The 22433-nt window shown below is 63.6% G+C and overlaps 2 protein-coding genes across 2 annotated transcripts in view; one reads left to right on the top strand and one right to left on the bottom strand.

The window, feature by feature from the left end:
* CPSF1 (cleavage and polyadenylation specific factor 1) overlaps nucleotides 1-15183 on the bottom strand; it is a 48620-nt gene extending 33437 nt beyond the window's left edge. The window contains 11 exon segments of the mRNA XM_072132082.1: nucleotides 987-1080; nucleotides 1182-1289; nucleotides 2481-2620; nucleotides 2694-2823; nucleotides 2826-2839; nucleotides 4932-5083; nucleotides 5175-5255; nucleotides 5340-5473; nucleotides 5547-5574; nucleotides 7598-7742; nucleotides 15114-15183. Coding sequence (XP_071988183.1) covers nucleotides 987-1080; nucleotides 1182-1289; nucleotides 2481-2620; nucleotides 2694-2823; nucleotides 2826-2839; nucleotides 4932-5083; nucleotides 5175-5255; nucleotides 5340-5473; nucleotides 5547-5574; nucleotides 7598-7741 — 1025 coding nt within the window. The 5' untranslated portion in view covers nucleotide 7742; nucleotides 15114-15183.
* A 97-nt stretch (nucleotides 15184-15280) lies between these two features.
* Nucleotides 15281-22433, top strand: part of SLC39A4 (solute carrier family 39 member 4) — a 42168-nt gene continuing 35015 nt past the window's right edge. Inside the window, exon 1 of the mRNA XM_072132084.1 lies at nucleotides 15281-15415. Within this exon, the coding sequence (XP_071988185.1) occupies nucleotides 15296-15415 (120 nt within the window). The 5' untranslated portion in view covers nucleotides 15281-15295. The remainder of the gene's footprint in view (nucleotides 15416-22433) is intronic.

Genomic DNA, 22433 nt, shown 5'->3' with positions numbered 1-22433 from the left:
ACATTATATATATATATATACACACCCTGCTACACACATCATACATATATATATATATATATACACCCTGCTACACACATCATACATATATATACACACCCTGCTACACACATCATACATTATATATATATATACACACCTGCTACACACCTACATATATATATATATATATATACACCCTGCTACACACATCATACATATATATACACACCCTGCTACACACATCATACATTATATATATATATACACACCCTGCTACACACATCATACATATATACACCCTGCTACACACATCATATATATATACACACACACCCTGCTACACACATCATATATATATATATATACACACACACACCCTGCTACACACATCATACATATATATATATATATACACCCTGCTACACACATCATACATATATATATATACACCCTGCTACACACATCATACATATATATACACACCCTGCTACACACATCATACATATATATATACACCCTGCTACACACATCATACATTATATATATATACACCCTGCTACACACATCATACATATATACACACACCCTGCTACACACATCATACATATACATATATATATACACCCTGCTACACACATCATACATATATATATATTATACACATACACACCCTGCTACACACATCATACATATATACACCCTGCTACACACATCATATATATATATACACCCTGCTACACACATCATACATATATACACCCTGCTACACACATCATACATATATACACCCTGCTACACACATCATACATACATATATACACCCTGCTACACACATCATACATACATATATACACACCCTGCTACACACATCATACATACATATATACACACCCTGCTACAACATCATACATACATATATACACACCCTGCTACACACATCATACATATATACACACACCTGCTACACACATCATACACATATATATATACTCTGTGACACTCACATCTCTCCGCCCTTCAGGGAGATCACCATCTTGTCGTAGGAGATGAACGTCGCCTGACAACAGTCCAGTGAGATCCGGACACCGTCCTGTGGCTCTGCAGACACAACAACAACAGAAGGCCGGGGTCAGGGCGCAGGGGGGGGGGCTGGGGCGGGGGCGCAAGGCCGGGGTCAGGGCGCAGGGAACCATACTCACTAAGAGGGAAGGATGTGGTCCATTGGTCAGACTGTTGAGGGACACCCATACGAGGGACGCTCTGATTCAGGTAAAGTAGTGAATTAACTGCAAAAATAACAACTCCCCCTACAGGCAGGAAAAGATAAGACAACATTAGAGGGGATTCCCAATCCCCAGTGATGTTACACAATACAGAGCAGTTTAACCCTTTACTCTACACAGTCACTGAGTGTTATTGCTCTCCCTAGGCTGCTGAGGGTGTGGGCGGGGCCTCTCTGAGCAGACACATTATGATCCCTCTCGTTCTGTGGGGATCAGGGTACAGGGTGTATATACGAGGTCCCTCCAGGGGGAAGCCTTCTCATCGTGTGCTGCCATCTACAGGCTGATTGGTTGGTTTGGATTCGGCTGCCATTGGAGTAAGTCGCGTTTCGTGATTATCATTCTGTAATTTGCTTTTTGTTTTTAGATGGGAAAAAATGGGAGGAGATAAAGCTGCTGCTGTTTATGGAGACTTTGCCATATATGACCAGAGTTAGATATCGGGAGACGCGGTTACCAAGGAAACCATCCAAAAAGTCCACGACATGAAACTCGCTGATCGACGAACAAAAGTGCGCAAGGTAGCAGAGGGCGAAGGTGTGAAGAAGGATGACGGGGCGACGCTACAGGGAGATATCGCCCCCAAACTGCAGAATTGCTGCCGCACCCCGGTACTTACCCCATCCGGCCCACCGCCACTGCCGCACCCCCCGTATTCGCCCATCCGGCCCCCCGCCACTGCCCCACCCCCCGTATTCGCCCCATCCGGCCCCCCGCCACTGCCGCACCCCCCGGGTCACTTATCTCCTTATAGCTTGTTACACTGTGGGCTCTGCTACATCTCACAGATCTGTGCCTGCCTCCCCCTTCCCCCGGGTCACTTATCTCCTTATAGCTTGTTACACTGTGGGCTCTGCTACATCTCACAGATCTGTGCCTGCCTCCCCCTTCCCCGGGTCACTTATCTCCTGGCAGGCTTATAGCAGAGACACAAAGAAATCTCATCTGCACAATCTCACAGAGGAATCCAAGATGGCGGCCACCTGACCCGAAGTCTGCAGTTACAGGGTCGTGTCCGGGGGCTACTGGAATTGTGTCCAGCAGGACTGATAGAGACGGGTGGGATTATATCTGGGAGATGCTGGATTATTGGGAATAACAGGGAATTAGAGAATGGGATAAATTGTTACCCTGAGGACATAGAAGAAACTTGTCTTCCTGGAGGGACAACCCCTTTCGGGGTGAGAGTAATGACCCCCTGTGTGTGGCACTCACCGATGGGCTTGGGCACGGCCAGCGCCTGGGTGCAGTCGTAGGGGAGGCTGGAGAGCGACCAGATAACGGGGTGCACCTTCTGCAGGATGTTCAGGGAGATGGCGACTATACTGCAGGTGTCCTGGCGCACGGCCACGCGACTGCAAACACAGACAGGACCATGAAGAGACCCCAGAAGAACCTGACCACCAACCCCCTACCCGGACCACCTACCCCGGCCACGTCTGGTTGGGCTCAAACAGGATGAGCAGGGTGGGCTCGTAGTATCCATGGAGGAACTGCATGTCTATGATGTTCAGCAGCTTCTCATCCAACTCACGCACATCAATGATGTAACTGGGAGGAAGCTGGACTTCTGCCTGCAGAGAGCACAACATCACAAGGGGAACAAGGAGGGGAGGGGCGCCGGCCCCAGCCAGAGGAGAAGGGAGGGAGGAGCGCCTGCCACAGCCAGAAGAGGAGGAAGGGGAAGAGCGCCCGCCACAGCCAGAAGAGGAGGAAGGGGAAGAGCGCCCGCCCCAGCCAGAAGAGGAGGAAGGGGAAGAGCGCCCGCCCCAGCCAGAGGAGGAGGAAGGGGAAGAGCGCCCGCCACAGCCAGAAGAGGAGGAAGGGGAAGAGCGCCCGCCACAGCCAGAAGAGGAGGAAGGGGAAGAGCGCCCGCCACAGCCAGAAGAGGAGGAAGGGAAGAGCGCCCGCCCCAGCCAGAGGAGAGGAAGAGGAAGAGCGGCCGCCACAGCCAGAAGAGGAGGAAGAGCGCCCGCCCCAGCCAGAAGAGGAGGAAGAGCGGCCGCCACAGCCAGAAGAGGAGGAAGAGGAAGAGCGGCCGCCACAGCCAGAAGAGGAGGAAGGGAAGAGCGGCCGCCACAGCCAGAAGAGGAGGAAGGGAAGAGCGGCCGCCACAGCCAGGAGGAGGAGAGGAAAGAGCGCCCGCCACAGCCAGAAGAGGAGGAAGGGGAAGGGCGCCCGCCACAGCCAGAAGAGGAGGAAGGGGAAGAGCGCCCGCCACAGCCAGAAGAGGAGGAAGGGGAAGAGCGCCCGCCACAGCCAGAAGAGGAGGAAGGGGAAGAGCGCCCGCCACAGCCAGAAGAGGAGGAAGGGGAAGAGCGCCCGCCACAGCCAGAAGAGGAGGAAGAGCGCCCGCCACAGCCAGAAGAGGAGGAAGAGGAAGAGCGCCCGCCACAGCCAGAAGAGGAGGAAGAGCGCCCGCCACAGCCAGAAGAGGAGGAAGAGCGCCCGCCACAGCCAGAAGAGGAGGAAGAGCGCCCGCCACAGCCGGAAGAGGAGGAAGAGCGCCCGCCACAGCCAGAAGAGAAGGAAGGGGAAGAGCGGCCGCCACAGCCAGAAGAGGAGGAAGAGGAAGAGCGGCCGCCACAGCCAGAAGAGGAGGAAGGGGAGGAGCGCCGCCACAGCCAGAAGAGGAGGAAGGGGAGGAGCGCCCGCCACAGCCAGAAGAGGAGGAAGGGGAGGAGCGCCCGCCACAGCCAGAAGAGGAGGAAGGGAGGAGCGCCCGCCACAGCCAGAAGAGGAGGAAGGGGAAGAGCGCCCGCCACAGCCAGAAGAGGAGGAAGGGGAAGAGCGCCCGCCACAGCCAGAAGAGGAGGAAGGGGAAGAGCGCCCGCCACAGCCAGAAGAGGAGGAAGGGGAAGAGCGCCCGCCACAGCCAGAAGAGGAGGAAGGGGAAGAGCGCCCGCCACAGCCAGAAGAGGAGGAAGGGAAGAGCGGCCGCCACAGCCAGAAGAGGAGGAAGAGCGCCGCCACAGCCAGAAGAGGAGGAAGGGGAAGAGCGCCCGCCACAGCCAGAAGAGGAGGAAGGGGAAGAGCGGCCGCCCCAGCCAGAGGGGAGGAAGAGGAAGAGCGCCCGCCACAGCCAGAAGAGGGAAGAGCGCCCGCCACAGCCAGAAGAGGAGGAAGGGGAAGAGCGCCCGCCACAGCCAGAAGAGGAGGAAGGGGAAGAGCGCCCGCCACAGCCAGAAGAGGAGGAAGGGAAGAGCGCCCGCCACAGCCAGAAGAGGAGGAAGGGGAAGAGCGCCCGCCACAGCCAGAAGAGGAGGAAGGGGAAGAGCGCCCGCCACAGCCAGAAGAGGAGGAAGGGGAAGGGCGCCCGCCACAGCCAGAAGAGGAGGAAGGGAAGAGCGCCCGCCACAGCCAGAAGAGGAGGAAGAGCGCCCGCCACAGCCAGAAGAGGAGGAAGAGCACCCACCACAGCCAGAAGAGGAGGAAGAGCACCCACCACAGCCAGAAGAGGAGGAAGAGCACCCACCACAGCCAGAGAGGAGGAAGAGCACCCACCACAGCCAGAAGAGGAGGAAGAGCACCCACCACAGCCAGAAGAGGAGGAAGAGCACCCACCACAGCCAGAAGAGGAGGAAGAGCACCCACCACAGCCAGAAGAGGAGGAGGAGCGCCCTGGCCCCACCAGAGGAAGAAAAGGAGAGTCTGGTATATTCTTACCCCTCGGCCATTTGCCCCTCGTGCTCCTCTGCCAGGGTGTCTCTCCTGAAGGGTAACACCACCAGCCGGGTGCCATAGATCAGCATGACGGCGCAGCGCCCGCTGGGGTCCACCCGCACCTTTGGGATGTGAACGTTCTGTACAAAACCATCCTGTAAAGAGAAATAGATATCACCATGGAGACAACGGAAACCAGATGACCTTTGCTCCCTGGAATGACCCCGCCCACTCCACCATCCTTACCCGCAGCTCCGGCTCCTCAAAGTAATGGAGGGACAAAGTCTTCAGGTCATGGGTCTCCGGGTCGTACTCCACCACTGAGAGCTGAGGAGAGGAAAGAGCTGAGTGAGGAAGGACCACCCCCAGGCACTCACCCCGCCCCCGAGGACCACTGCCCCCCCCCCCCACCTTGGCGTCGGTGAAGCTGAGCAGCAGTGCGTCCCTCTTGGCGCCCGCCAGCTGCACACTGGCCATGGACATGACGTTCCCGAAGAAGGAGAAGGAGGCCATGAGCTCCAGACGCTCCTTGTGGCTCTTCCCATCTGTCAAGACAAGAAGACACCATTACCAGCCGCCAGGGGGTGCTGCACCCCAACACTGCAGCCCCAGACCTACCTGATCCACGGTCACCCTTACTGGAGCTCTGCAAGACAAGAACACAGGTCATCAGCAAGTCAGGAGAGGGGGAGGAGCCTGCCAGCAGAGAGGAGGAGGAGGAGGAGGAGCCTGCCAGCAGAGAGGAGGGGGGGAGCGAGGAGCCTGCCAACAGAGAGGAGGAGGGGGAGGAGCGAGGAGCCTGCCAACAGAGAGGAGGAGGGGGAGGAGCGAGGAGCCTGCCAACAGAGAGGAGGAGGGGGAGGAGCGAGGAGCCTGCCAACAGAGAGGAGGAGGGGGAGGAGCGAGGAGCCTGCCAACAGAGAGGAGGAGGGGGAGGAGCGAGGAGCCTGCCAACAGAGAGGAGGAGGGGGAGGAGCGAGGAGCCTGCCAACAGAGAGGAGGAGGGGGAGGAGCGAGGAGCCTGCCAACAGAGAGGAGGAGGGGGAGGAGCGAGGAGCCTGCCAACAGAGAGGAGGAGGGGGGAGGAGCGAGGGAGCCTGCCAACAGAGAGGAGGAGGGGGGAGGAGCGAGGAGCTGCCAACAGAGAGGAGGAGGGGAGGAGCGAGGAGCCTGCCAACAGAGAGGAGGAGGGGGAGGAGCGAGGAGCTGCCACAGAGAGGAGGAGGGGGAGGAGCGAGGAGCCTGCCAACAGAGAGGAGGAGGGGGAGGGAGGAGCCTGCCAACAGAGAGGAGGGGGGGAGGGAGGAGCCTGCCAACAGAGAGGAGGGGGGGAGGGAGGAGCCTGCCAACAGAGAGGAGGAGGGGGAGGGAGGAGCCTGCCAACAGAGAGGAGGAGGGGGAGGGAGGAGCCTGCCAACAGAGAGGAGGAGGGGGAGGGAGGAGCCTGCCAACAGAGAGGAGGAGGGGGAGGGAGGAGCCTGCCAACAGAGAGGAGGAGGGGAGGGAGGAGCCTGCCAACAGAGAGGAGGAGGGGGAGGGAGGAGCCTGCCAACAGAGAGGAGGAGGGGGAGGGAGGAGCCTGCCAACAGAGAGGAGGAGGGGGAGGGAGGAGCCTGCCAACAGAGAGGAGGAGGGGGAGGGAGGAGCCTGCCAACAGAGAGGAGGAGGGGGAGGGAGGAGCCTGCCAACAGAGAGGAGGAGGGGGAGGGAGGAGCCTGCCAACAGAGAGGAGGAGGGGGAGGGAGGAGCCTGCCAACAGAGAGGAGGAGGGGGAGGGAGGAGCCTGCCAACAGAGAGGAGGAGGGGGAGGGAGGAGCCTGCCAACAGAGAGGAGGAGGGGGAGGGAGGAGCCTGCCAACAGAGAGGAGGAGGGGAGGGAGGAGCCTGCCAACAGAGAGGAGGAGGGGGAGGGAGGAGCCTGCCAACAGAGAGGAGGAGGGGGAGGAGGGAGCCTGCCAACAGAGAGGAGGAGGGGGAGGGAGGAGCCTGCCAACAGAGAGGAGGAGGGGAGGGAGGAGCCTGCCAGCAGAGAGGAGGAGGGGGAGGGAGGAGCCTGCCAGCAGAGAGGAGGAGGAGGGGGAGGGAGGAGCCTGCCAGCAGAGAGGAGGAGGGGGAGGGAGGAGCCTGCCAGCAGAGGAGGAGGAGCCTGCCAGCAGAGAGGAGGAGGAGCCTGCCAGCAGAGAGGAGGAGGAGCCTGCCAGCAGAGAGGAGGAGGAGCCTGCCAGCAGAGAGGAGGAGGAGGAGGAGCCTGCCAGCAGAGAGGAGGAGGAGGAGGAGCCTGCCAGCAGAGAGGAGGAGGAGGAGCCTGCCAGAAGAGAGGAGGAGGAGGAGCCTGTAGAGTGGGGGATGTAAAGGCTGCAGAGTATGAGAGGGAGGAGCCTGTAGAGTGGGGAGGTACAGACTGCAGACTATGAGGGGGAGGAGCCTGTAGAGTGGGGAGGTACAGACTGCAGAGTATGAGGGGGAGGAGCCTGTAGAGTGGGGAGGTACAGACTGCAGAGTATGAGGGGGAGGAGCCTGTAGAGTGGGGAGGTACAGACTGCAGCGTATGTGGGGGAGGAACATGTAGAGTGGGGAGGTACAGACTGCAGAGTATGAGGGGGAGGAGCCTGTAGAGTGGGGAGGTACAGACTGCAGAGTGAGGGGGAGGAGCCTGGAGGGGGCGGTACCTCGGTGTCGGGGTTCAGGCGGTACACATAGAGCTGACTGGTTCCCGCTACAACAAGGTTCCGTTCAGAGTTGGAGAAGAAGTTGCAGAACATGGAGAACTCCAGCCCAGTGGGGGGATGGGCCTGACGGTACACAGCATACATCCTGCAGGGGGCAGAGCACAGCAATCAGAGCACAGGACACAGCAGGGCGAGGATGCACCGACAGCAGGGGCACAGGACACAGCAGGGGGAGGGGCCGCGGGACACAGCAGGGGGAGGGGCCGCAGGGGGAGGGGCCGCGGGACACAGCAGGGGGAGGGGCCGCAGGGGGAGGGGCCGCGGGACACAGCAGGGGGAGGGGCCGCAGGGGGAGGGGCCGCGGGACACAGCAGGGGGAGGGGCCGCAGGGGGAGGGGCCGCGGGACACAGCAGGGGGAGGGGCCGCAGGGGGAGGGGCCGCGGACACAGGCAGGGGGAGGGGCCGCAGGGGGAGGGGCCGCGGGACACAGCAGGGGGAGGGCCGCAGGGGGAGGGGCCGCGGGACACAGCAGGGGGAGGGGCCGCAGGGGGAGGGGCCGCGGGACACAGCAGGGGGAGGGGCCGCAGGGGGAGGGGCCGAGGGGCCGCAGGGGGAGGGGCCGCGGGACACAGCAGGGGGAGGGGCCGCGGGACACAGCAGGGGGAGGGGCCGCGGGACACAGCAGGGGGAGGGGCCGCAGGGGGAGGGGCCGCGGGACACAGCAGGGGGAGGGCCGCAGGGGGAGGGGCCGCGGGACACAGCAGGGGGAGGGGCCGCAGGGGGAGGGGCCGCGGGACACAGCAGGGGGAGGGGCCGCAGGGGGAGGGGCCGCGGGACACAGCAGGGGGAGGATGCACCGTCCCAGGGGAGGGGCCACGGGACACAGCAGGGGAGGGATGCACCGTCCCCAGGGGGAGGGGCCACGGGACACAGCAGGGGGAGGATGCACCGTCCCCAGGGGGAGGGGCCACAGGACACAGCAGGGGGAGGAGCACCGTCCCCAGGGGGAGGGGCCACAGGACACAGCAGGGGGAGGATGCACCGTCCCCAGGGGGAGGGGCCACAGGACACAGCAGGGGGAGGATGCACCGTCCCCAGGGGGAGGGGCCACAGGACACAGCAGGGGGAGGATGCACCGTCCCCAGGGGGAGGGGCCACAGGACACAGCAGGGGGAGGATGCACCGTCCCCAGGGGGAGGGGCCACAGGACACAGCAGGGGGAGGATGCACCGTCCCAGGGGGAGGGGCCACAGGACACAGCAGGGGGAGGATGCACCGTCCCCAGGGGGAGGGGCCACAGGACACAGCAGGGGGAGGATGCACCGTCCCCAGGGGGAGGGGCCACAGGACACAGCAGGGGGAGGATGCACCGTCCCCAGGGGGAGGGGCCACAGGACACAGCAGGGGGAGGATGCACCGTCCCCAGGGGAGGGGCCACAGGACACAGCAGGGGGAGGATGCACCGTCCCCAGGGGCCACAGGACACAGCAGGGGGAGGATGCACCGTCCCCAGGGGCCACAGGACACAGCAGGGGGAGGATGCACCGTCCCCAGGGGCCACAGGACACAGCAGGGGGAGGATGCACCGTCCCCAGGGGCACAGGACACAGCAGGGGGAGGATGCACCGTCCCCAGGGGCCACAGGACACAGCAGGGGGAGGATGCACCGTCCCCAGGGGAGGGCCACAGGACACAGCAGGGGGAGGATGCACCGTCCCCAGGGGCCACAGGACACAGCAGGGGGAGGATGCACCGTCCCCAGGGGCCACAGGACACAGCAGGGGGAGGATGCACCGTCCCCAGGGGCCACAGGACACAGCAGGGGGAGGATGCACCGTCCCCAGGGGCCACAGGACACAGCAGGGGGAGGATGCACCGTCCCCAGGGGCCACAGGACACAGCAGGGGGAGGATGCACCGTCCCCAGGGGCCACAGGACACAGCAGGGGGAGGATGCACCGTCCCCAGGGGCCACAGGACACAGCAGGGGGAGGATGCACCGTCCCCAGGGGCCACAGGACACAGCAGGGGGAGGATGCACCGTCCCCAGGGGCCACAGGACACAGCAGGGGGAGGATGCACCGTCCCCAGGGGCCACAGGACACAGCAGGGGGAGGATGCACCGTCCCCAGGGGCCACAGGACACAGCAGGGGGAGGATGCACCGTCCCCAGGGGCCACAGGACACAGCAGGGGGAGGATGCACCGTCCCCAGGGGCCACAGGACACAGCAGGGGGAGGATGCACCGTCCCCAGGGGCCACAGGACACAGCAGGGGGAGGATGCACCGTCCCCAGGGGCCACAGGACACAGCAGGGGGAGGATGCACCGTCCCCAGGGGCCACAGGACACAGCAGGGGGAGGATGCACCGTCCCCAGGGGCCACAGGACACAGCAGGGGGAGGATGCACCGTCCCCAGGGGCACAGGACACAGCAGGGGGAGGATGCACCGTCCCCAGGGGCACAGGACACAGCAGGGGGAGGATGCACCGTCCCCAGGGGCACAGGACACAGCAGGGGGAGGATGCACCGTCCCCAGGGGCACAGGACACAGCAGGGGAGGATGCACCGTCCCCAGGGGCCACAGGACACAGCAGGGGGAGGATGCACCGTCCCCAGGGGCACAGGACACAGCAGGGGGAGGATGCACCGTCCCCAGGGGCACAGGACACAGCAGGGGGAGGATGCACCGTCCCCAGGGGCACAGGACACAGCAGGGGGAGGATGCACCGTCCCCAGGGGCACAGGACACAGCAGGGGGAGGATGCACCGTCCCCAGGGGCACAGGACACAGCAGGGGGAGGATGCACCGTCCCCAGGGGCACAGGACACAGCAGGGGGAGGATGCACCGTCCCCAGGGCACAGGACACAGCAGGGGAGGATGCACCGTCCCCAGGGGCACAGGACACAGCAGGGGGAGGATGCACCGTCCCCAGGGGCACAGGACACAGCAGGGGGAGGATGCACCGTCCCCAGGGGCACAGGACACAGCAGGGGGAGGATGCACCGTCCCCAGGGGCACAGGACACAGCAGGGGGAGGATGCACCGTCCCCAGGGGCACAGGACACAGCAGGGGGAGGATGCACCGTCCCCAGGGGCACAGGACACAGCAGGGGGAGGATGCACCGTCCCCAGGGGCACAGGACACAGCAGGGGGAGGATGCACCGTCCCCAGGGGCACAGGACACAGCAGGGGGAGGATGCACCGTCCCCAGGGGCACAGGACACAGCAGGGGGAGGATGCACCGTCCCCAGGGGCACAGGACACAGCAGGGGGAGGATGCACCGTCCCCAGGGGCACAGGACACAGCAGGGGGAGGATGCACCGTCCCCAGGGGCACAGGACACAGCAGGGGGAGGATGCACCGTCCCCAGGGGCACAGGACACAGCAGGGGGAGGATGCACCGTCCCCAGGGGCACAGGACACAGCAGGGGGAGGATGCACCGTCCCCAGGGGCACAGGACACAGCAGGGGGAGGATGCACCGTCCCCAGGGGCACAGGACACAGCAGGGGGAGGATGCACCGTCCCCAGGGGCACAGGACACAGCAGGGGGAGGATGCACCGTCCCCAGGGGCACAGGACACAGCAGGGGGAGGATGCACCGTCCCCAGGGGCACAGGACACAGCAGGGGGAGGATGCACCGTCCCCAGGGGCACAGGACACAGCAGGGGGAGGATGCACCGTCCCCAGGGGCACAGGACACAGCAGGGGGAGGATGCACCGTCCCCAGGGGCACAGGACACAGCAGGGGGAGGATGCACCGTCCCCAGGGGCACAGGACACAGCAGGGGGAGGATGCACCGTCCCAGGGGCACAGGACACAGCAGGGGGAGGATGCACCGTCCCCAGGGGCACAGGACACAGCAGGGGGAGGATGCACCGTCCCCAGGGGCACAGGACACAGCAGGGGGAGGATGCACCGTCCCCAGGGCACAGGACACAGCAGGGGGAGGATGCACCGTCCCCAGGGGCACAGGACACAGCAGGGGGAGGATGCACCGTCCCAGGGGCACAGGACACAGCAGGGGGAGGATGCACCGTCCCCAGGGGCACAGGACACAGCAGGGGGAGGATGCACCGTCCCCAGGGGCACAGGACACAGCAGGGGGAGGATGCACCGTCCCCAGGGGCACAGGACACAGCAGGGGGAGGATGCACCGTCCCCAGGGGCACAGGACACAGCAGGGGGAGGATGCACCGTCCCCAGGGGCACAGGACACAGCAGGGGGAGGATGCACCGTCCCCAGGGGCACAGGACACAGCAGGGGGAGGATGCACCGTCCCCAGGGGCACAGGACACAGCAGGGGGAGGATGCACCGTCCCCAGGGGCACAGGACACAGCAGGGGGAGGATGCACCGTCCCCAGGGGCACAGGACACAGCAGGGGGAGGATGCACCGTCCCCAGGGGCACAGGACACAGCAGGGGGAGGATGCACCGTCCCCAGGGGCACAGGACACAGCAGGGGAGGATGCACCGTCCCCAGGGGCACAGGACACAGCAGGGGGAGGATGCACCGTCCCCAGGGGCACAGGACACAGCAGGGGGAGGATGCACCGTCCCCAGGGGCACAGGACACAGCAGGGGGAGGATGCACCGTCCCCAGGGGCACAGGACACAGCAGGGGGAGGATGCACCGTCCCCAGGGGCACAGGACACAGCAGGGGGAGGATGCACCGTCCCCAGGGGCACAGGACACAGCAGGGGGAGGATGCACCGTCCCCAGGGGCACAGGACACAGCAGGGGGAGGATGCACCGTCCCCAGGGGCACAGGACACAGCAGGGGGAGGATGCACCGTCCCCAGGGGCACAGGACACAGCAGGGGGAGGATGCACCGTCCCCAGGGGCACAGGACACAGCAGGGGGAGGATGCACCGTCCCCAGGGGCACAGGACACAGCAGGGGGAGGATGCACCGTCCCCAGGGGCACAGGACACAGCAGGGGGAGGATGCACCGTCCCCAGGGGCACAGGACACAGCAGGGGGAGGATGCACCGTCCCCAGGGGCACAGGACACAGCAGGGGGAGGATGCACCGTCCCCAGGGGCACAGGACACAGCAGGGGGAGGATGCACCGTCCCCAGGGGCACAGGACACAGCAGGGGGAGGATGCACCGTCCCCAGGGGCACAGGACACAGCAGGGGGAGGATGCACCGTCCCCAGGGGCACAGGACACAGCAGGGGGAGGATGCACCGTCCCCAGGGGCACAGGACACAGCAGGGGGAGGATGCACCGTCCCAGGGGCACAGGACACAGCAGGGGGAGGATGCACCGTCCCCAGGGGCACAGGACACAGCAGGGGGAGGATGCACCGTCCCCAGGGGCACAGGACACAGCAGGGGGAGGATGCACCGTCCCCAGGGGCACAGGACACAGCAGGGGGAGGATGCACCGTCCCCAGGGGCACAGGACACAGCAGGGGGAGGATGCACCGTCCCCAGGGGCACAGGACACAGCAGGGGGAGGATGCACCGTCCCCAGGGGCACAGGACACAGCAGGGGGAGGATGCACCGTCCCCAGGGGCACAGGACACAGCAGGGGGAGGATGCACCGTCCCCAGGGGCACAGGACACAGCAGGGGGAGGATGCACCGTCCCCAGGGGCACAGGACACAGCAGGGGGAGGATGCACCGTCCCCAGGGGCACAGGACACAGCAGGGGGAGGATGCACCGTCCCCAGGGGCACAGGACACAGCAGGGGGAGGATGCACCGTCCCCAGGGGCACAGGACACAGCAGGGGGAGGATGCACCGTCCCCAGGGGCACAGGACACAGCAGGGGGAGGATGCACCGTCCCCAGGGGCACAGGACACAGCAGGGGGAGGATGCACCGTCCCCAGGGGCACAGGACACAGCAGGGGGAGGATGCACCGTCCCCAGGGGCACAGGACACAGCAGGGGGAGGATGCACCGTCCCCAGGGGCACAGGACACAGCAGGGGGAGGATGCACCGTCCCCAGGGGCACAGGACACAGCAGGGGGAGGATGCACCGTCCCCAGGGGCACAGGACACAGCAGGGGGAGGATGCACCGTCCCCAGGGGCACAGGACACAGCAGGGGGAGGATGCACCGTCCCCAGGGGCACAGGACACAGCAGGGGGAGGATGCACCGTCCCCAGGGGCACAGGACACAGCAGGGGGAGGATGCACCGTCCCCAGGGGCACAGGACACAGCAGGGGGAGAATACACTGAGCAGAGAATATCAGGGGGCACAGGACACAGCAGGGGGAGGATACACTGAGCAGAGGATAACAGGGGGCACAGGACACAGCAGGGGGAGGAGACACTGAGCAGAGGATATAAGGGGGAGGACACAGCAGGGGGAGGATACACTGAGCAGAGGATATCAGGGGCACAGGACACAGCAGGGGGAGGATACACTGAGCAGAGGATATCAGGGGGCACAGGACACAGCAGGGGAGGAGACACTGAGCAGAGGATATCAGGGGGCACAGGACACAGCAGGGGGAGGCTGCACCGTCACCAGGGGCACAGGACACAGCAGGGGAGGATGCACCGTCCCCAGGGGCACAGGACACAGCAGGGGAGGATGCACCGTCCCCAGGGGCACAGGACACAGCAGGGGGAGGATGCACTGAGCAGAGGATATCAGGGGGCACAGGACACAGCAGGGGGAGGATACACTGAGCAGAGGATAACAGGGGGCACAGGACACAGCAGGGGGAGGAGACACTGAGCAGAGGATATAAGGGGGAGGACACAGCAGGGGAGGATACACTGAGCAGAGGATATCAGGGGGCACAGGACACAGCAGGGGGAGGATACACTGAGCAGAGGGATATCAGGGGGCACAGGACACAGCAGGGGGAGGATACACTGAGCAGAGGATATCAGGGGGCACAGGACACAGCAGGGGGAGGATACACTGAGCAGAGGATATCAGGGGGCACAGGACACAGCAGGGGGAGGATACACTGAGCAGAGGATATCAGGGGGCACAGGACACAGCAGGGGGAGGATACACTGAGCAGAGGATATCAGGGGGCACAGGACACAGCAGGGGGAGGATACACTGAGCAGAGGATATCAGGGGGCACAGGACACAGCAGGGGGAGGATACACTGAGCAGAGGATATCAGGGGCACAGGACACAGCAGGGGGAGGATACACTGAGCAGAGGATATCAGGGGGCACAGACACAGCAGGGGGAGGATACACTGAGCAGAGGATATCAGGGGGCACAGGACACAGCAGGGGGAGGATACACTGAGCAGAGGATATCAGGGGGCACAGGACACAGCAGGGGAGGATACACTGAGCAGAGGATATCAGGGGGCACAGGACACAGCAGGGGGAGGATACACTGAGCAGAGGATAACAGGGGGCACAGGACACAGCAGGGGGAGGATACACTGAGCAGAGGATATCAGGGGGCACAGGACACAGCAGGGGGAGGATACACTGAGCAGAGGATATCAGGGGGCACAGGACACAGCAGGGGGAGGATACACTGAGCAGAGGATATAAGGGGGAGGACACACTGTTAGCAGGGGGAGGAGGCTGGGGAGCGGCTATCGGTTGCCCCGGTTCAGGGTCGGTGTAGGTTCTCACCTGCAGTCATAGATTTCCACGCCGGGGGCGGAGTTTACAGCACATCAACCGGATATCCGGTTAGCGAGCCATAGAGTCCTCAGCTAGATCAGTCCGCCACTTCCGCTTCGCCATGACAACCACAGCATCCGCCGGAGTGAAAGGGTTTGTCGCGCCATCTTTATACACCCAGGAATTTGCCTTCAGTAGGAAGATACCGGCGGCCATATTTGTACTCCCGCACATTTATTATGTGAGTGTCGTCATGTAGCCAGAGGGTTGTTACTAAATCACCTGAGAGAGACCCTCCATGTGATATACAGAGAGAGGGACCCTCCCCCACCCATATGATTTTGTCTGAGCTCAGGTGGTAAGGCCATGCCGCCACATGAGTTCACTGTTAAGGGGCCCACTGAAACCTGGAGCCGGCCCTGCCTCTACCCCTTCCCCCGACACCTCCTCACTCTCTCCCCTCCCCCCTGCACCCCCTCCCCCCTGCACCCTCTCCCCCCGCCTACACCCTCTGCACCTCCTCCCCCTTCCCCCCTGCACCTCCTCCCCCTCTCCCCCTGCACCGGTAAGGCCATGCCGCCACATGAGTTCACTGTTAAGGGGCCCACTGAACCTGGAGCCGGCCTGCCTCTACCCCTTCCCCCGACACCTCCTCACTCTCTCCCCTCCCCCCTGCCCCCCCCCTCCCCCTGCACCCTCTCCCCTCCCGCCTACACCTCTGCACCTCCTCCCCTTCCCCCCTGCACCTCCTCCCCCTCTCCCCTGCACCTCCTCCCCCTCTCCCCTGCACCTCCTCCCCCTCTCCCCTGCACCTCCTCCCCCTCTCCCCTCGCACCTCCTCCCCCTCTCCCCCTGCACCTCCACCCCTCTCCACCTCCTCCCCCTCTCCCCCCGCACCTCCTCCCCCTCTACCCCTGCACCTCCACCCCCTCTCCCCCTGCACCCCCTCCCCCCCCTTCACCTCCACCCCCTCTCCCCCTGCACCTCCACCCCCTCTCCCCCTGCACCTCCACCCCCTCTCCCCCTGCACCTCCTCCCCCTCTCCCCCTGCACCTCCTCCCCCTCTCCCTCGCCACCTCCTCCCCCTCTCCCCCTGCACCTCCACCCCTCTCCCCTGCACCTCCACCCCCTCTCCCCCTGCACCTCCTCCCCCCTTCACCTCCTCCCCTCTCCCCCCCCACCTCCTCCCCTCTCCCCCTGCACCTCCACCCCCTCTCCCCTGCACCCCTCTCCCCCTGCACCTCCTCCCCCCCTTCACCTCCTCCCCCTCTCCCCTGCACCTCCTCCCCTCTCCCCCTGCACCTCCTCCCCCCTTCACCTCCTCCCCCTCCCCCCTGCACCTCCTCCCCCTCCCCCCTGCACCTCCTCTCCCCCCTGCACCTCCTCCCCCGCTCCCCCTGCACCTCCTCCCCCGCTCCCCCTGCACCTCCTCCCCCCCTTCACCTCCTCCCCTCTCCCCTGCCCTCCTCCCCCTCTCCCCCTGCACCTCCTCCCCCCCTGCACCCCCCCCCCCTGCCACCTCCTCCCCCTCCCCCCCTGCACCTCCTCCCCCCTGCACCTCCTCCCCCTGCACCTCCTCCCCCCTGCCCCTCCTCCCCCCCTGCACCTCCTCCCCCTCCCCCTGCACCTCCTCCCCCCTGCACCTCCTCCCCCTCTCCCCTGCACCTCCTCCCCCTCTCCCCCTGCACCTCCTCCCCTCTCCACCTGCACCTCCTCCCCCCCTGCACCTCCCCCCCTGCCCACCCCCCCTGCACCTCCTCCCCCCCCCCCTGCACCTCCTCCCCCCCTGCACCTCCCCCTGCTCTCCTTATCTGTAGAGACATTTTTATTATCAGCCATAAAATCTTTTTCCATCAGAGAATGCGCAGATAGAAAGTTAATAATCAAGTGACTTCTCCAAGAGAACAGAGATCAGTGATGCTGTCAGACAACTGGAGGAGCCACATCCTCGCTCTGTCCCAGCAATATGCAGATTAGAGGGATGAGGCCGGATGATTGGTTTATAACCAGTACAATAAGAGGGGGCGGCCTGAGAGATGGAGAAACTTTAATAAATCTTTCCAAATAACATAATAATAATTACACGAGCGATAATGACTCCTAACCTAGAAATGGCAACAGAGCTCACACCCCTCCCTCTCCGTCCTCCTCCTCCCCCTCCACCTCCGTCCTCCTCCTCCCCCTCCACCTCCGTCCTCCTCCTCCCCCCTCCACCTCTGTCCTCCTCCTCACCCCTCCACCTCCGTCCTCCTCCTCACCCCTCCACCTCCGTCCTCCCCCTCACCCCTCCACCCTCCGTCCTCCCCCTCACCCCTCCACCTCCGTCCTCCCCCTCACCCCTCCACCTCCGTCTCCCCTCACCCCTCCACCTCCGTCCTCCCCCTCACCCCTCCACCTCCGTCCTCCTCCTCCCCCCTCCGTCCTCCTCCTCCCCCCTCCACTTCCGTCCTCCTCCTCCCCACTCCCCTCCGTCCTCCTCCTCCCCACTCCCCCTCCGTCTCCTCCTCACCCCTCCCCCTCCGTCCTCCTCCTCACCCCTCCGTCCTCCTCCTCACCCCTCCGTCCTCCTCCTCACCCCTCCACCTCCGTCCTCCTCCTCACCCCTCCCCTCCGTCCTCCTCCTCACCCCTCCCCCTCCGTCCTCCTCCTCACCCCTCCACCTCCGTCCTCCTCCTCACCCCTCCACCTCCCGTCCTCCTCCTCACCCCTCCACCTCCGTCCTCCTCCTCACCCCTCCACCTCCGTCCTCCTCCTCACCCCTCCACCTCCGTCCTCCTCCTCACCCTCCACCTCCGTCCTCCCCCTCACCCCTCCACCTCCGTCCTCCCCCTCACCCCTCCACCTCCGTCCTCCCCCTCACCCCTCCACCTCCGTCCTCCCCCTCACCCCTCCACCTCCGTCCTCCCCCTCACCCCTCCACCTCCGTCCTCCTCCTCCCCCTCCGTCCTCCTCCGCACCCTCCCCCTCCGTCCTCCCCCTCACCCCTCCCCCTCCGTCCTCCTCCTCACCCCTCCCCCTCCGTCCTCCTCCTCACCCCTCCCCCTCCGTCCTCCTCCTCACCCCTCCCCCTCCGTCCTCCTCCTCACCCCTCCCCCTCCGTCCTCCTCCTCACCCCTCCCCCTCCGTCCTCCTCCTCACCCCTCCCCCTCCGTCCTCCTCCTCACCCTCCCCCTCCGTCCTCCTCCTCACCCCTCCCCCTCCGTCCTCCTCCTCACCCCTCCCCCTCCGTCCTCCTCCTCACCCCTCCCCCTCCGTCCTCCTCCTCACCCCTCCCCCTCCTCCTCCTCCTCACCCCCTCCGTCCTCCTCCTCACCCCTCCGTCCTCCGTCCTCCTCCTCACCCCTCCGTCCTCCGTCCTCCTCCTCACCCCTCCGTCCTCCGTCCTCCTCCTCACCCCTCCGTCCTCCGTCCTCCTCCTCACCCCTCCGTCCTCCCGTCCTCCTCCTCACCCCTCCGTCTTCCTCCTCACCCCTCCGTCCTCCTCCTCACCCCTCCGTCCTCCTCCTCACCCCTCCGTCCTCCTCCTCACCCCTCCACCTCCATCCTCTACACCAGTGTCCTCCTCCTCCGTCCTCCTCCTCACCCCTCCACCTCCGTCCTCCTCCTCACCCCTCCACCTCCGTCCTCTACACAACCTCTACAGTGTCCTCCTCCTCCTCCCCCAGACTCCTCCGTCCTCTACACAACCAGTGTCCTCCTCCTCCTCCAGACTCCTCCGTCCTCTACACAACCAGTGTCCTCCTCTTCCAGACTCCTCCGTCCTCTACACAACCAGTGTCCTCCTCCTCCAGACTCCTCCGTCCTCTACACAACCAGTGTCCTCCTCCTCCTCCCCCAGACTCCTCCGTCCTCTACACAACCAGTGTCCTCCTCCCCCAGACTCCTCCGTCCTCTACACAACCAGTGTCCTCCTCCTCCAGACTCCTCCGTCCTCTACACAACCAGTGTCCTCCTCCCCCAGACTCCTCCGTCCTCTACACAACCAGTGTCCTCCTCCTCCCCCAGACTCCTCCGTCCTCTACACAACCAGTGTCCTCCTCCTCCCCCAGACTCCTCCGTCCTCTACACAACCAGTGTCCTCCTCCTCCTCCCCCAGACTCTTCCGTCCTCTACACAACAAGTGTCCTCCTCCTCCTCCCCAGACTCTTCCGTCCTCTACACAACCAGTGTCCTCCTCCCCCAGACTCCTCTGTCCTCTACACAACCAGTGTCCTCCTCCCCAGACTCCTCTGTCCTCTACACAACCAGTGTCCTCCCTCCTCCCCCAGAATCCTCCGTCCTCTACACAACCAGTGTCCTCCTCCTCCCCCCAGATTCCTCCGTCCTCTACACAACCAGTGTCCTCCTCCTCCCCCAGACTCCTCCGTCCTCTACACAACCAGTGTCCTCCTCCTCCTCCCCCAGACTCCTCCGTCCTCTACACAACCAGTGTCCTCCTCCTCCTCCCCCAGACTCCTCCGTCCTCTACACAACCAGTGTCCTCCTCCCCCAGACTCCTCCGTCCTCTACACAACCAGTGTCCTCCTCCCCCAGACTCCTCCGTCCTCTACACAACCAGTGTCCTCCTCCGTCCTCTACACAACCAGTGTCCTCCTCCGTCCTCTACACAACCAGTGTCCTCCTCCGTCCTCTACACAACCAGTGTCCTCCTCCGTCCTCTACACAACCAGTGTCCTCCTCCGTCCTCTACACAACCAGTGTCCTCCTCCGTCCTCTACACAACCAGTGTCCTCCTCCGTCCTCTACACAACCAGTGTCCTCCTCCGTCCTCTACACAACCAGTGTCCTCCTCCGTCCTCTACACAACCAGTGTCCTCCTCCGTCCTCTACACAACCAGTGTCCTCCTCCTCCTCCCCCAGACTCCTCCGTCCTCTACACAACCAGTGTCCTCCTCCCCCAGACTCCTCCGTCCCCTACACCAGTGTCCTCCTCCTCCCCCCAGACTCCTCCGTCCTCTACACAACCAGTGTCCTCCTCCCCCAGACTCCTCCGTCCTCTACACAACCAGTGTCCTCCTCCCCCAGACTCCTCCGTCCTCTACACAACCAGTGTCCTCCTCCTCCCCCAGACTCCTCCGTCCTCTACACAACCAGTATCCTCCTCCTCCAGACTCCTCCGTCCTCTACACAACCAGTGTCCTCCTCCCCCAGACTCCTCCGTCCTCTACACAACCAGTGTCCTCCTCCTCCAGACTCCTCCGTCCTCTACACAACCAGTGTCCTCCTCCTCCAGACTCCTCCGTCCTCTACACAACCAGTGTCCTCCTCCTCCTCCAGACTCCTCCTTCCACTACACAACCAGTGTCCTCCTCCTCCTCCCCCAGACTCCTCCGTCCTCTACGCAATCAGTGTCCTCCTCCTTCTCCCCCAGACTCCTCCATCCTCTACACAACCAGTGTCCTCCTCCTCCTCCCCCAGACTCCTCCTTCCTCTACACAACCAGTGTCCTCCTCCTCCTCCTCCCCCAGACTCCTCCGTCCTCTACGCAATCAGTGTCCTCCTCCTCCTCCCCCAGACTCCTCCGTCCTCTACACAACCAGTGTCCTCCTCCTCCTCCCCCAGACTCCTCCGTCCTCTACACAACCAGTGTCCTCCTCCTCCTCCCCCAGACTCCTCCGTCCTCTACACAACCAGTGTCCTCCTCCTCCTCCCCCAGACTCCTCCGTCCTCTACACAACCAGTGTCCTCCTCCTCCTCCCCCAGACTCCTCCGTCCTCTACACAACCAGTGTCCTCCTCCTCCTCCCCCAGACTCCTCCGTCCTCTACACAACCAGTGTCCTCCTCCCCCAGACTCCTCCGTCCTCTACACAACCAGTGTCCTCCTCCCCCAGACTCCTCCGTCCTCTACACAACCAGTGTCCTCCTCCCCCAGACTCCTCCGTCCTCTACACAACCAGTGTCCTCCTCCCCCAGACTCCTCCGTCCTCTACACAACCAGTGTCCTCCTCCCCCAGACTCCTCCGTCCTCTACACAACCAGTGTCCTCCTCCCCCAGACTCCTCCGTCCTCTACACACTCAGTGTCCTCCTCCTCCCCCAGACTCCTCCTTCCTCTACACAACCAGTGTCCTCCTCCTCCTCCCCAGACTCCTCCGTCCTCTACACAACCAGTGTCCTCCTCCTCCTCCCCCAGACTCCTCCGTCCTCTACACAACCAGTGTCCTCCTCCTCCCCCAGACTCCTCCGTCCTCTACACAACCAGTGTCCTCCTCCTCCCCCAGACTCCTCCTTCCTCTACACAACCAGTGTCCTCCTCCCCCAGACTCCTCCGTCCTCTACACAACCAGTGTCGTCCTCCTCCTCCCCCAGACTCCTCCGTCCTCTACACAACCAGTGTCCTCCTCCTCCTCCCCCAGACTCTTCCGTCCTCTACACAACCAGTGTCCTCCTCCTCCTCCCCCAGACTCCTCCGTCCTCTACACAACCAGTGTCCTCCTCCCCCAGACTCCTCCGTCCTCTACACAACCAGTGTCGTCCTCCTCCTCCCCCAGACTCCTCCGTCCTCTACACAACCAGTGTCCTCCTCCGTCCTCTACACAACCAGTGTCCTCCTCCGTCCTCTACACAACCAGTGTCCTCCTCCGTCCTCTACACAACCAGTGTCCTCCTCCGTCCTCTACACAACCAGTGTCCTCCTCCTCCAGCCTCCACCGTCCTCTACACAACCAGTGTCCTCCTCCGTTTTCCTCTACACAACCAGTGTCCTCCTCCGTCGTCCTCTACACAACCAGTGTCCTCCTCCGTCGTCCTCTACACAACCAGTGTCCTCCTCCGTCGTCCTCTACACAACCAGTGTCCTCCTCCGTCGTCCTCTACACAACCAGTGTCCTCCTCCGTCGTCCTCTACACAACCAGTGTCCTCTGTCCGTCGTCCTCCTCCAGACTCCTCTGTCCGTCCTCCTCCCTCCTCCCTTTCCCCTCTGCCCTCCTTTAGAAGTACATGGCAGCGTTTGGCTTGGTGCAGAAGGGTTAATGATGGGGTGAAGGTCTTTCCACTATTGTATTTTTGTGGAGTCAGCAATGTGATAAAGGGTTTGGCTGTTATAAAGGGTGAAGTCCTTCTGTCTCCTCTGGGACTTTCCCGGCAGCTATTTATAGTCTCCTGTACATTCAGATCCTAAAGCGGAGACCAAACTGGACGAGCCACTTACACCATTTATTATGGCTCCTCACAAGGTGTGAGGTTACATATCAGTGCTACCCCTCCCCTCAGGGCCCGCCCCTTCCCCGCGTGTCCCCTCATAGCTCGCCCCTTCCCC

Source organism: Engystomops pustulosus, unplaced genomic scaffold (assembly GCF_040894005.1).
Source record: "Engystomops pustulosus unplaced genomic scaffold, aEngPut4.maternal MAT_SCAFFOLD_219, whole genome shotgun sequence".
In the NCBI taxonomy this organism is placed as follows: domain Eukaryota; kingdom Metazoa; phylum Chordata; class Amphibia; order Anura; family Leptodactylidae; genus Engystomops; species Engystomops pustulosus.
This window is presented reverse-complemented; position numbering and strand designations above follow the sequence as displayed.